A 12,314-nucleotide genomic window follows, 5' to 3' on the forward strand; every position below is an offset into this window, starting at 1 on the left:
TCATATTCAGGCTCATGAGAATGCTTGGGAAAACCAAGGATCTTCTGTGTATCATTTATTCTTTCACTCTTGGCACCGGGGTTATAAGCAGTGAAAAAGCCAGATAAAATTCATGCTCTCAAAGAACTTACATTCGGGTGTGAATAAAAGTAGGTCAGCAATTAAACAAATGAACAGTCAAGATAATTGCAGTACACAGTAAGTGCCATTAGGGGAATAAATAGGGTGATGATACAGCAATTAAGGGGTAGGATGGGAAGGAAAACCATTTCAGTTAGGTTATTCAGTTAACTCTCTCTGAAAGCATGATCATTGTGGATACTGGCCACCCTGTCCAACGACAAAATCAATGGAACAGAGTCACCTCACACAAAATCAAGCCCATGTCTTTGTGGGATTCACCTTGTTGTTACTGTACTGAAGCCCAACTCTTCTCTCTCTCCAAATCTGCATCCTTTGCATCCCCACACAGGTGTTGCCCTCAAGAACACTCCTGCATGTTAATTTCCATCTCATGTAAACTACCTGGATGCCAACTTCTGTCTTAGAGTGTACTTCCCTGGGGAATCTAACTAGTGATTGTTGGTACCCAAGTAGACTGAGAAAGCAGGTGATAAGATGAAAGGTAGACTCGTGCAAGGAAGCAGTACAGTGTTCATAAATGATGAATTGGGGCGGTATTCCAGGAGAAAGAATTGCATACTTGGTGCCATCTATTAAGCATTTTAAAATATTGGGAAAGCAGTAATTAGAGGGGCCATGGAATTGGATGGATGTTGTTGGGAGAACGGATACACTGAAGATGGAAAATGAAAGGCTGTGTGTGATTAACCATCAGAAGCTAGCTGAAATATAGTAAGCCTCTGGAAGCATATAAAGGGATTTTCATTTCTAGCAACCAAAGAACAGAAAAGGCTGAGAAGTAAGCCTTAGATTTAATCATAGGAACAGCAGAACTCTAGAGAAAGTTAAATTGATAATCCGGGCAGGTCTCCTATCCCAGAATTGGGATCTTGACTGGGAAGAAATGAAACGTGGAGACACAGGATGGGAACCTAGGACACGAAAGCCTCGAGTCCCATTTGTTCCTGAACCCTCAGTTGCAGAAGTGGCTCACTCCTCCCAATTAGGGGCTGATATTTCTTTCTCCTTTCCTTGAAGATGGTGCGGTGACCTCTGCCTCACAAGACAGCCCACAACCCATTTTGGCCACTGAGAAAATAACTTGGATTATGTCACGAAAAGTGGTAGACAGCCTGCAAGGTAGCCTTCAGTGTCCTAGCATCTCCTGATTTTCATGGCTTTGAAGAGTTAACCTGTATGACCAGTCAAAAACTGCAGAAGTGACATAACTGCATTCTGAGGCTGTCACAAAAGTCACTGAGGCTTTTGCTTTGGTCTCTCACACTGTTTACTTTAGGAGAAGTCAGCTGCCATGTTATAAGGATGCTCAAGCAGTTGCCTAAATGATGGATGAGAAGCCAACACAGGATGAACGGAGTCCTCCCTTCAGTATCCAGCCCCAACTTGGCAGCCATGAGGGACCTATTTTGAACGTGGATCCTCCAGTCTCAAAGTTTTCAGGTGTCTGTAGTTCTTGCCAACATTTTGAATGCAAAATCATGACAGACCCTGAGCCAAAGCTGCCCAGTGGAGCATTTCTAAGGCCAGAAACTACAAGAAAAATGAGTATTTACTTTTGCTTTAAGCCATTAAGTTTTGGTTAATTTGTTACTGAGCTTAAATATAACTTAAATATATTTTGGAACCTGGAAATAGGATGCTTTCATAACAAAAAATTAATAACATGGGATTCATTTGGGAATTAAGAAGTGAGGAGAAACTGGAAGAACCTTGACGAGAGTGTTGGCGAAAGCCTGAAGAGCCTAAAATGGTCTGTTAGCAGGAGCCCAGTGTTCATGGAAGTGGCTGCTATTGAAGTGAAGAACTGTTACTGAAAGCTGGAAGAAAGAGGATTCTTCTTATGGAACAATTAAAAAAAAAAAAAAGTCTGTCAAAAGCATAATGAGCTCCATTTTGGACACAGGAGTTTAGACATTCACCCAAGTAGGGATTTCAAATAAGCAGTTACACAAGCCTGTTACTTAGGTCGAGGGAGCAGATAGGATGGGGACACCTAGGGAGTAACAACACCAGCTGCCATTTGAGGGAAAAAAGAAATAGCATTTTCTTTTTTGTTACACAGGGGGCTTGCCTTTATTCATCAACAATGGAATATGTTGGAAAGAATGTATGCTTTAAATCTGAGTGAAATGGGCTTGAATCCCAATTCTTCTGTTTAAATATTATGTTTCTGAGGCTGTTTTCACCTCATTTTCTTTAAAAATTTAGCCAAAATCTTCATGCTAGTTTCTATAGTGCCTGTGTCTGCTCCAGGTAAATGAATATTTATATATCATCTCTCCTTGAAGGCACCTATCTTTTCATTAACTTAAAGCTAGTTGGTTGCCTAGAAAATCTCACCTCTCTGATGAGTTTGAGAGAAGTTGTAATTCTGTAGATCATTTAGTTTCGTTTTTGCTAGGGCTGAGAGTGACGTTCTTTCCATATTTTTGCATCTTAAGCAGAGGCACTGGTAGTCTACACATCAGAAATTTTAATTGGGAGTTCTCCAAATTAGGACAAAGGCACTGACTGAAGAAGAGTGTGGCATTATTTGCTTCAAGACAGTACTTGAAACAGCAGGAATGCATGAGATTGCTCAGGGGATATTTATAGATTTACTGTGAAATTCTGAAACTCATGTTATGCCCTCAAATATCTTTTTTTTCCCTTTTCACTGTCTTACCCTTCTTACATTTTGATTTTTTTTCCTCATGAGATTGATTATGTGGTATTGTTTTTTCTATACATAGTTGATATTGAGTGCTTGTTCTTCCAAAGTCATAGTGACAGATGAAGTTAATATTTGTGAGTTTTTTCCCCCCACAGGAATTCCGAGTGAAGAACACTACCAAAATAGCTGTAAAAGACTTGACTTTGAATTTGTATGAGGGGCAGATCACCATTCTTTTAGGACATAATGGGGCAGGAAAATCCACTACTCTGTCCATTCTCTCAGGTATGTGTTCAGCACTGTTCAGAGAGTGTCCTCACACAGACACTGTAGACAAAGCTTATGAGGCTTCTGTATATCTCCTTGATGTTTATAGTTTAGTCATTTCAGTGATACACAAAGCTGTTTAGTAATCACTTTTCATTTTAAGTTGTAAATAACTTCCTGTGAGAGATACTAGATATCAGATTTTTACAAAGACATCAAAATAACTATTATAAACATGTTCAAAGAACTGAAGGAAATCACGATTAAAGAAATAATGAAATGTCTGAAAATAATATCTCCTTATACAGAAAATGTCAATACAAGATAGAACTTATTCTAAAAAGAACCAAGTAGGAATTTTGGGGTTGAAAAGTACAATAACCAAAGTGAATAATTTATTGAAGATACACAACGATAGATGTGAATTATAAGAAGAAAGAATCAGTGATTTTGAAGATATTGTAAAATATTGGAAACATGCCCAGTGCTATACAATACATCCTTGTACCTTATTTATTATTTACCTAGTAGTCTGTAGCTCTTAATCCTCTTCCCCTATATTACCCCTCCCCCGACCCCACTACCTACTAATAATCACTAGTTTGTTCTATGAGTCTGTTTCTGTTTTATTATATTTATTTATTTGTTTTATTTTTGGTTCAATATATAAATAAAAGAATACAGCACTTGTCTTTATCAATGTGACACTTCAACAAGCATATTACCTTCCAAGTCTATCCATGTTGTTGGAACTGGCAAAATTTCATTCTTTTCTATGGATGAGTAATATTCCTTTATGACATATATATCACCTTCTTTATCCGTTCATTTGTTGCTGGATACTTAGGATGCTTCCTTATCTTGGCTGTTGTGAGTAATGCTGCAATGAACATTGAGGTACATGTATCTTTTCAAATTAGTGTTTTTGGTTTCTTCAGATTTATACCCAGGAGTGGAATTGCTGGGTCTTATTGTGGTTCTATTTTTAGTTTTTAAAGTCACATTCATACTGTTTTCCATAGTGGACGTACCAATTTACTCGTCTACTAACGGTGTCCTAAGGTTCCCTTTTCTCCACATCCTTGCCAACATTTATTATTTGACCCACGAGAGCCATTCTGGCAGATGTGAAGTGACACCTCACTGTGGTTTTAACTTGCATTTTCCCGATGATAGGTAATGTTGAGCATCTTTTCATATGCCTGTTGGCAACCTGTATGATTTCCTTGGGAAAATGTCTACTCAGGTCTTCTGCCCATTTTTAAATTGGGTTGTTTGGTTGTGTTTTTTTATATTGAGTGGTATGACCTCTTTATATATTTTGGATATTAACCCCTTATCAGACATATTATTTAAAATATTTTCTCCCATTCAGTGGGTTGTCTTTTTATTTTGTTGATGGTTTCCTTTGCTATTCAAAAACTTTTAACTTTAATTAGGTGACATTTGTTTATTTTTGGTTTAATTTCCCTTGCCTGATGAGACAGATCCAAAAACTGTTGTTAAGGATCCTGTCGAAAAAGTGTACTGACTAGGAGTTTTATGGTTTTTGGCCCTACATTTATGTCTTTAATCCTTACTGATTTTTTTCTGTCTGGATGGTTTGTCCATTGATATCAGTGGAGTGTTAAAGGCTCCTGCTATTATTGTATTATTGTCAATTTCTCCTTTTATGTCTGTTAGTACTTGCTTTATATATTTAGATGCTCCTGTATTGTTTGTGTATATGTTAACAAGAGCAGTATCCTCTTCTTGTGTTGATTCCCTTCATTATTATATAATTGCTCTTTTTTGTCTTTTGTCTTATACTTTGTTTAAGTCTATTTTGTCTGATATGAGTTTTTACTGCCCCAGACTTTTTTGTTATTTCTATTTGAATGAAATACCTTTTTTGTGCTCTTACTTTGGTCACCAAGTGTATTCAGCTCTGAAGTGAGTCTCTTGTAAGCAGTGTATAAATGAGCTTTGTTTTTTATCCAGTCAACCACATCTGCTTTTGATTGGAGCTTTCAGTCCATTGACATTTAAAGCAATTATTGATAGGTGTGTACTTGCTGCTCTTCTGTTACTTGTTGTCTGTTTTCGTAGTTCTCCTCTGTTCTGTTTTTTCTTCTTCTTCTTCTTTTTTAAGTTTATTCCTTGTGATTTGATTATTTTCTTTTGTGGTATGTGTGTGTTCCTTTCTCTCTAGTTTTTGTATGTCTATTGTAGGTTTATGATTTGTGGTCACTGAGGAGTTCATATTTGTTCACCTATAACTATATCTTCTTGTTTTAAACTGATAGTCATTTAGTTCAACAATTTTTCTCTGTGAACCTTTGTACTAGCTTATTTAAGTGGTTGATCCATAGCTCTCACCATATATTTGCTTTCACTAGTAGGATTTTCCCCTTGCTATATTTTGTTATTTCTCGTTTTAGCCTTTCTTTTTCACTTGAGGAAGACCCCTTAGCATTTCTTTTAAACTCATTTTAAAACCCTTCCAGTTTTTGCTTGTCTCAGCAGCTCTTTATCTCACTTTCATTTCTGAATGATAACCTTGCTAGGTAGAATGTCTTAGGCCGTAGGCTTTTTCTTTTCAGCACTTTAAATACAAAAACTTTAATTGCAAAGTTTCCGCTGGAAAATAAGCTGATAGCCTTATGGGGGTTCCCTTACATGTAGTTTTTGTTTTCCTCTTGCTGCCTTGGTGATTCTCTCTTTATCTTTTGCTATTTTAATTACATGTCTTGGTGTCAGTCTCTTTAAGTTCATCTTGTTTGTGACTCTCTCTACCTTCCATGCCTAGATACCTGTTTCCTTCTTTAGGTTTGAGGTGTTTTCAGTCATAATTTCATCAGATTCATTTTCTACCCTTTTCTCTGTCTCTTCTCCTTCTGGGTCCCTTGTAAGGTGAATGTTAGTATGCTTGATGTTGTTCCAGAGGTCTTAAACTATTCTCATTTTTTTAAAAGTTGTTTTTCTTTTTGCTGTCCTGATGGGGTAATTTCCATTTTCTATCTTCCAGATTTCTTATACATCTTTCTGTATTACCCAGTCTTCCATTAATTCCTTCCAGGGTATTTTTCATTTCAGTTATTGTATTATTCAGCTCTGATTGTTTAATTTTTTTTTCTAGTTCCTTATTAAAATTCTCACTGTGTTTATTTTTTTCTCTAGCTCAGTTAGTATTCTTATTACTATTCTTGTATTTGTTATCAGGAAAATCATTTATCTCTGGTTTATTGAGGACTTTTTGAAGGGTTTTTCCCTGTTCCTTTGTTTGAGATATGTACCTGTGTGTTCTCATATTGTTTAGCTTTTTCTATCTGTATGAAATTAGGTCAGTCACCTTCCCAGTCTTCTAGACATATCCTTGTGTGGGAGTGTCCCTATGTAGACTGTGTACTTCAGCTTTGGTGGGAGAGCTGGATCTGAAGTGAGTATGGACTGTGCCTCCTGCTGGGGTGTGCGGGCAGCCACCACCTTGGTGGGTTGTAGGGTTAGAGCTGAAAGGCAAAAGCCGCAGCCAGATGCAAGCCATGGTTTCTCCTATGCTCACTGAGCATCACTGCCCTATTGAGGGTGTAGACAAGAACTGAGGGGCTGTAACAGTATCGCTGATATAGCTAAGTTTCTCCCAGGTATGACAGAAGTCTCTGCCATGGCTTGGGACTTGGCCAGGGCCTGAAGACTTGCAGCTACACTTCTGTGCTGGTTTCACTTTTTTCCCAGTGTGGGTGCAGCTTGGTTAGAGGCTTGATCAGGGATGGAGAGGTTGGTGCCCCATGAGCGATCCCCGCCCCCTCCCAGGTAGGTACAAGGACGCATGCTCTGGCAATGGTGGTCCCCATCCTGGAGCTAGTTTCATTCCCTCCAGAGTGTGAGCAGCAATGTGTGACTCGGTGATGATTGCCTCTGCTTTGGTCAGAGGCAGTTTTGAGGTCTGAGCTGGCTCCATTTCCTCCAGATGTATGCACTTTCAAGTAGCCTCCGAATTAGTGGGGAACAGTGCCAGAGTAAGACGGCTGGAACAGAAGCCTGGTCTGGGCTGGGGTGCATGCTGAGCAGTCTTGGTAAGACCAAGCCATAGTCCCAGTCAGTTTTCAATCTGCTGCTCTCGCTGGGACTGAGAGTAAGGAATTCTGTGCATGTGCTCTCCAAGAGTTAGGTCTCAGTTTCTTATAGTCGTCTTATAGTTGTCTGGTAAGACTCTCTGGTTTTCAAACCAGCTAAGGGGCTCATCTTCCCAGTGCTGGGGCCCAGGACTGACGTGCTTAATATGTGGCTCAAGCCTCTTGCTCCCCAGAGAGGAACTTCGAGCCTGTGATATCCCTTGTTCTTGTTTGTCCCCTGTCAGGGATATGGGTCCTGACCAGATCACTTCTCCCTTCATACCAGACGCTGTGTGGATCTTTCTTTAGTCTTGGATTTAGAAGAGCTGTTTGGCTAGTTCCAGGGTTTACTTTGGTGAGAGTTGTGCTTTATGTATGTGTGTGTGTGTGTGTGTGTGTGTAGTTGTAATTTTGCTGTGTTCATGAGCAGAGGTGAGTCCAACGCCGTGCTGGTCTGTCTTCTTTCTCCCCCTATTATCCTGTTATTTAAGTATTTTAAAACTATTTTAGGTTACAATTTGTTATCTCCCTCAACTAGAATTTAAATTCTACAAAGACAACAGTTTTATTGTCTGGATCTTTAAGATTTACAATGGTCAGCTACAATATAATTCTTAAATATAGTCAAATGGCTGCTGGCAATGCTGGAATGTTCTGATAATAAACTCTTTAGTGTTTGTATTACCGAAATGATTTCTACTCATTTACACTTGTTGAAAATTAGAGCATACAGTTAATTAAACAACGATAAAAAATAAATTATTTCTAATTTTATTACTTCAAAGATAACAGTTGGTATTTTCTAAATTTTTCTTCTCGGTGAGAAGTTGCAAATTCTAATGAGTAATCCATAAATAGATTTCAAATTTGAGGTGCCAATGAACAAGTTTTAGTCATGCTCCCTCATGAAAGCTAAGCTTCTGTTACGTCTTCTGCTCGATTCTAGGTCTTTGTCTTCCTACCAGCGGAGAGGCCTATGTTAATGGATATGACATCTCAAAGCAGATGGTCCAGATCAGGAAAAGCTTGGGCTTGTGTCCCCAGCAGGATTTATTGTTTAATTACTTGACAGTATCAGAACACCTTTATTTCTATTCCGTGGTGAGCCAAAGATAAGTTTATTTTTCCCACTCTACTCATGTCCTTAAGGTAGATTACTGTCAATATCCTTATTCTTAGAAAGTTTAAAGATTGATTTTTGATAAATTCTCCTTTAAACATAAATACAGGCAAAGGGAAGAAGACCCTGTATAAATGATGTAAGAAAACAGCTGGTGTAGAATGTTTCTAAGGATAAAGTTGGAAGCAACATGTGAATTCTGGCTCCTCTTTCCAGATAAAAGGAATCCCTCGAAAGATGCGTCTTACAGAAACAAACAAGATGCTCTCTACTTTTAACTTACTAAAAAAGCGTAATGCATTTTCAGTGTCACTGAGTGGAGGAATGAAGCGAAGACTCTCCATCATTATAGCCCTTATAGGGGACTCAAAGGTAAAAAAAAAAAGAAAGAAAAAGAAAAAAAGCACTGATCTCCACTAAAGGTTGCTTAAAAAGTCAGCTGACACAATCTAAAACGAACCTTCCAAATGAAATCCCAGATGGGATTTACACTACCAATCTAGTTGGTATAAAATGGTCACAGATTTGGAATTACTCCACCATTCTTAATTCAGTTTTAGTCTGAACTTCTTATCGTAGCTTAAATTGGACACGTGATTGAAAAAGCAAAATCCTGTGACTGATAAGACCTGAGTGGCACTAGTACATAAAATTTAATGATGGTCATGAAATTGTTCTTTGGGACTTTAGGTGGTGATACTTGATGAACCAACATCTGGCATGGACCCAGCCTCAAGGAGGGCCACCTGGGATCTTCTTCAGCATTACAAGCAGGGTCGTACCATCTTACTGACCACCCACTACATGGATGAAGCTGACTTCCTGGGTGACCGAATAGCCATCATGGTTGAGGGATCCCTGCGGTGCTGCGGCTCTTCAGTCTTCCTAAAAAAAATATATGGTGTCTCTCCCTTTGACCATTCTTTGTATATTGATGTCCTAACATTCTTCTAACATGATTATCATAGATATTGATGTCTTGTTAATATTGTTCTAACATAATTTGAACTTTTTTAAACTATCTACCCGAAACTTCAATGATTCCCTCTGTCCTGTAAGTTGAGGCTTAACTATGAGCCCTTTGAAATAATGATCTTATTTTAGTTCTTCAAAAGTACTTCCCACTACATTTTATTGTATTATCCAAATTTTGTGTTCATTTCTTCCATTTAGCTTCTACTTAAATTGTAATTTGTTTGACTGCAGTTGTGCCTTCAATGAAATTGATAGAAATGTGGATAGATGAGAGATAGATGGATGATTGATAGGTAGATAGCAGATGGGTGATGAATAGACAAATAGAAAAATTAATGGATTATTGGGAAAATGTAGAGAAGCAGATAATCTCCAGGGCCCTCAAGGACTTGGTAAAAAAAATTTCAGTTCTGATAACTCATGCAAGGCCAAAAGAACTGAGAGAAATATCTCTGAGGGTACATTAGTCCTTCACTGCAATGGTGCTTCAAAAGCGCAGGAGAGGGCTGCAGGGTGGAAATAAATCATTAAAGGTGAAGGAAACAGTGCAGAGATGGAGAGCAAAGAGGATTTGTCAGAGCCAAAAAACTAGAAACTCTACTGTAGCTTAAAGAGGTCTCTATGATCTCATCCATGCACAGATCCCCTGTCTTCTGGAAGGTGCATTAGTGAAGGTACAGAGTACTCTGGAGAGATTTCTTAGGTCTCTGAAGAAAAGAATTTTTATCTGATTTATAATAAATATCTGTTTAATGTATATTAACCTTGTCTTCTCATATTTCAGTGTCAATAGGACAAGAGGCCAGATAATAGAGGCTTTTCATTCTATTTCTGTTCTATTGGTCTCTAAGAAAATTAACGAAATTATAGAAAAAGTGTTATAAAGCTCCTTAGGCTTATAATCAAATAATTTGTGACATGCTCAGTCTTCTTCTAGCTCACTCAAACCATGGAACACCAAGTGCAGTCTCACAAGAATATAGGAAGTACCAGTTGTCTTATTTGTTCTTCTAAATGGATTTTCTCAGGTGTGGGATACCATATAATCATGGTGAAGGAACCTCACTGTGATATCGAAGAAATCTCCAAATTGATTTATTATCATATACCAACAGCCACGTTGGAGAAGAATGTTAGAAATGAATTATCTTTTATTCTACCTAAAGAGTATACACACAGGTATGGATTCAGAGAGTGCTAAATGATTGATGTTTAGATAAGCAGGAATTATCATTGCTTTTCTGAGTTTCTTCAAGCTTTGCAAGCAAATTAACAAGACAAATCCAATCACTTGCATTTTAGAGAGGAATGCCACCTAGTGCCTATGGCTGCCTGTTTTTAATTGGTGGTAACTGATGATATGTTGTTGATAGAGTAAAACTTGCATGGTGAGTGGAGTAAATAGAAATATTAAGACAATGAGAGAGAAAAAAAAATGTCTTTAGTGGTGGCTTTTGAAGCAAGAGGGGCAAGAATCCAGAGGAAATAGGCAGCTTGATAGCCAAGTTATTCATCAAAGGGAGTCACAAAAATTATAACTCCACCTGAAATAAACATCCTAAAAAAGGGATAAGGAAACCAAGATTACTCATCAGTGACTTTTAAAGTATGATATTTTAATCTTCTTGTATATGTAATATGTACACATGTTACTATGTTATTAAATATGCATATGTCCAAAATATGTAATATATAATACTTCTTATAATAATATGTAATACTTGCTTTGATATTCCCTAGAGTAGAGTCAGTTGTCGTAATCAAGAAGAATATGAAGGGCTTTAACTTCTCCTTTTTTAGTAAAAAGAAGAATGTATCAAAAAGGAGGGGGCAGAAAAAAGAAGCTGCATTATTTGAACTTTGTTTATTTCGTGAATCCTAAAGTTCTTGGGAATCAGCAGCATGGAACAGTGTGATCAGTTGGCAGAATAGGACCAGGCACTACATAAGCCGGAATGAAAGAATAAAATAGCATGGAGGATTTAGAAGTTAAAATTCTAATATGCATTGTCAGAGATGAATGGTAGTTGACTCATTCAGAGAAGGTGGGAATCAGGTGGTGGCTTTGCCCCCATTGTGATAGTCAGGATCCATGTGAAACTGAAGAATCTATCTGAAGGAGACATAAAGATAAAACACTTGCTGAAACTTATCACACTACCTGCTCATCCTCATTCACATGGACACAAATAACATTCTCAAAAGAATGTCTTTAAAACAGGAAATAAAAGTATTCAGAAGCAGATGTTTTATCATGTTTTATCATATCTTCTTCATGTTTACATTTATAATAATTTAATAGTTTATTATTTTCTTATATTTAGAAATAGATAATGTTTTTCATATCTATTTACTGGTCATTTGGACTTGGAAGATAGAATATGTTAGAAGATCCAAGAAGTGAACTAATCGTAGATTGCTAGGTTCAGAATAATAGAGTCACTACAAAATAAAATGAAAATCAAGAAATTAGGGCAGAACGTGTTTTCTGTAATGGACAGTTTTAAACCAAGTAGTAGGAAGAATAAATTATAAGAAAAAGAAATACCTGTGGATCCAGTTATTTCAGTGTATAATATGAAAAGGATGTAATGATGGTTAAATTCTTAGTGATTCCCATTCCAGCTAAAATTTTGATAGTTAATAGTAACTGAGTGCTTACTTTTTGCCAGACATTGTTCTAAGCTGTACTTATTTACCTGAATAAATAATAAAGAAGAAAAAAATAAATTTTAATTGCATATACCTCTATTCTTATTCATTGAATGTATCTCACAAGAAAAGTAATTCTGAAATTTTAAATCAGTATTGTAACGTGTAAAACAATGCTGAGACTTGTTAGAATGAAACTTAGGTTTAGAATATGGCAGTGGAATAATGTGCAATATTCCAAAGTAATGGACATGTAAAAGAAGTACCAGAATAGTGTGCTTATCAGGGAATATTCATATGCTTAAAGCTAATTAGAGGATGTAAGTATGCACGAAAACCACTGGACAGCAACAGAAGTTGAAAGAAACAAATTAAATGATTAACAAATCATTTTGTGAAACTCCTGCAA

The 12,314-nt window shown here is 37.2% G+C and overlaps 1 protein-coding gene across 1 annotated transcript in view; it reads left to right on the forward strand.

Annotated features, from left to right (window-relative positions):
• LOC105091159 (phospholipid-transporting ATPase ABCA3) overlaps positions 1-12,314 on the forward strand; it is a 75,940-nt gene that overhangs the window by 20,259 nt on the left and 43,367 nt on the right. The window contains exons 11-15 of the mRNA XM_031433074.2: positions 2,953-3,082; positions 8,105-8,259; positions 8,495-8,650; positions 8,969-9,179; positions 10,282-10,432. Coding sequence (XP_031288934.2) covers positions 2,953-3,082; positions 8,105-8,259; positions 8,495-8,650; positions 8,969-9,179; positions 10,282-10,432 — 803 coding nt within the window. The remainder of the gene's footprint in view (positions 1-2,952; positions 3,083-8,104; positions 8,260-8,494; positions 8,651-8,968; positions 9,180-10,281; positions 10,433-12,314) is intronic.

This window comes from Camelus dromedarius, chromosome 24 (genome assembly GCF_036321535.1).
Source record: "Camelus dromedarius isolate mCamDro1 chromosome 24, mCamDro1.pat, whole genome shotgun sequence".
Lineage (NCBI taxonomy): Eukaryota > Metazoa > Chordata > Mammalia > Artiodactyla > Camelidae > Camelus > Camelus dromedarius.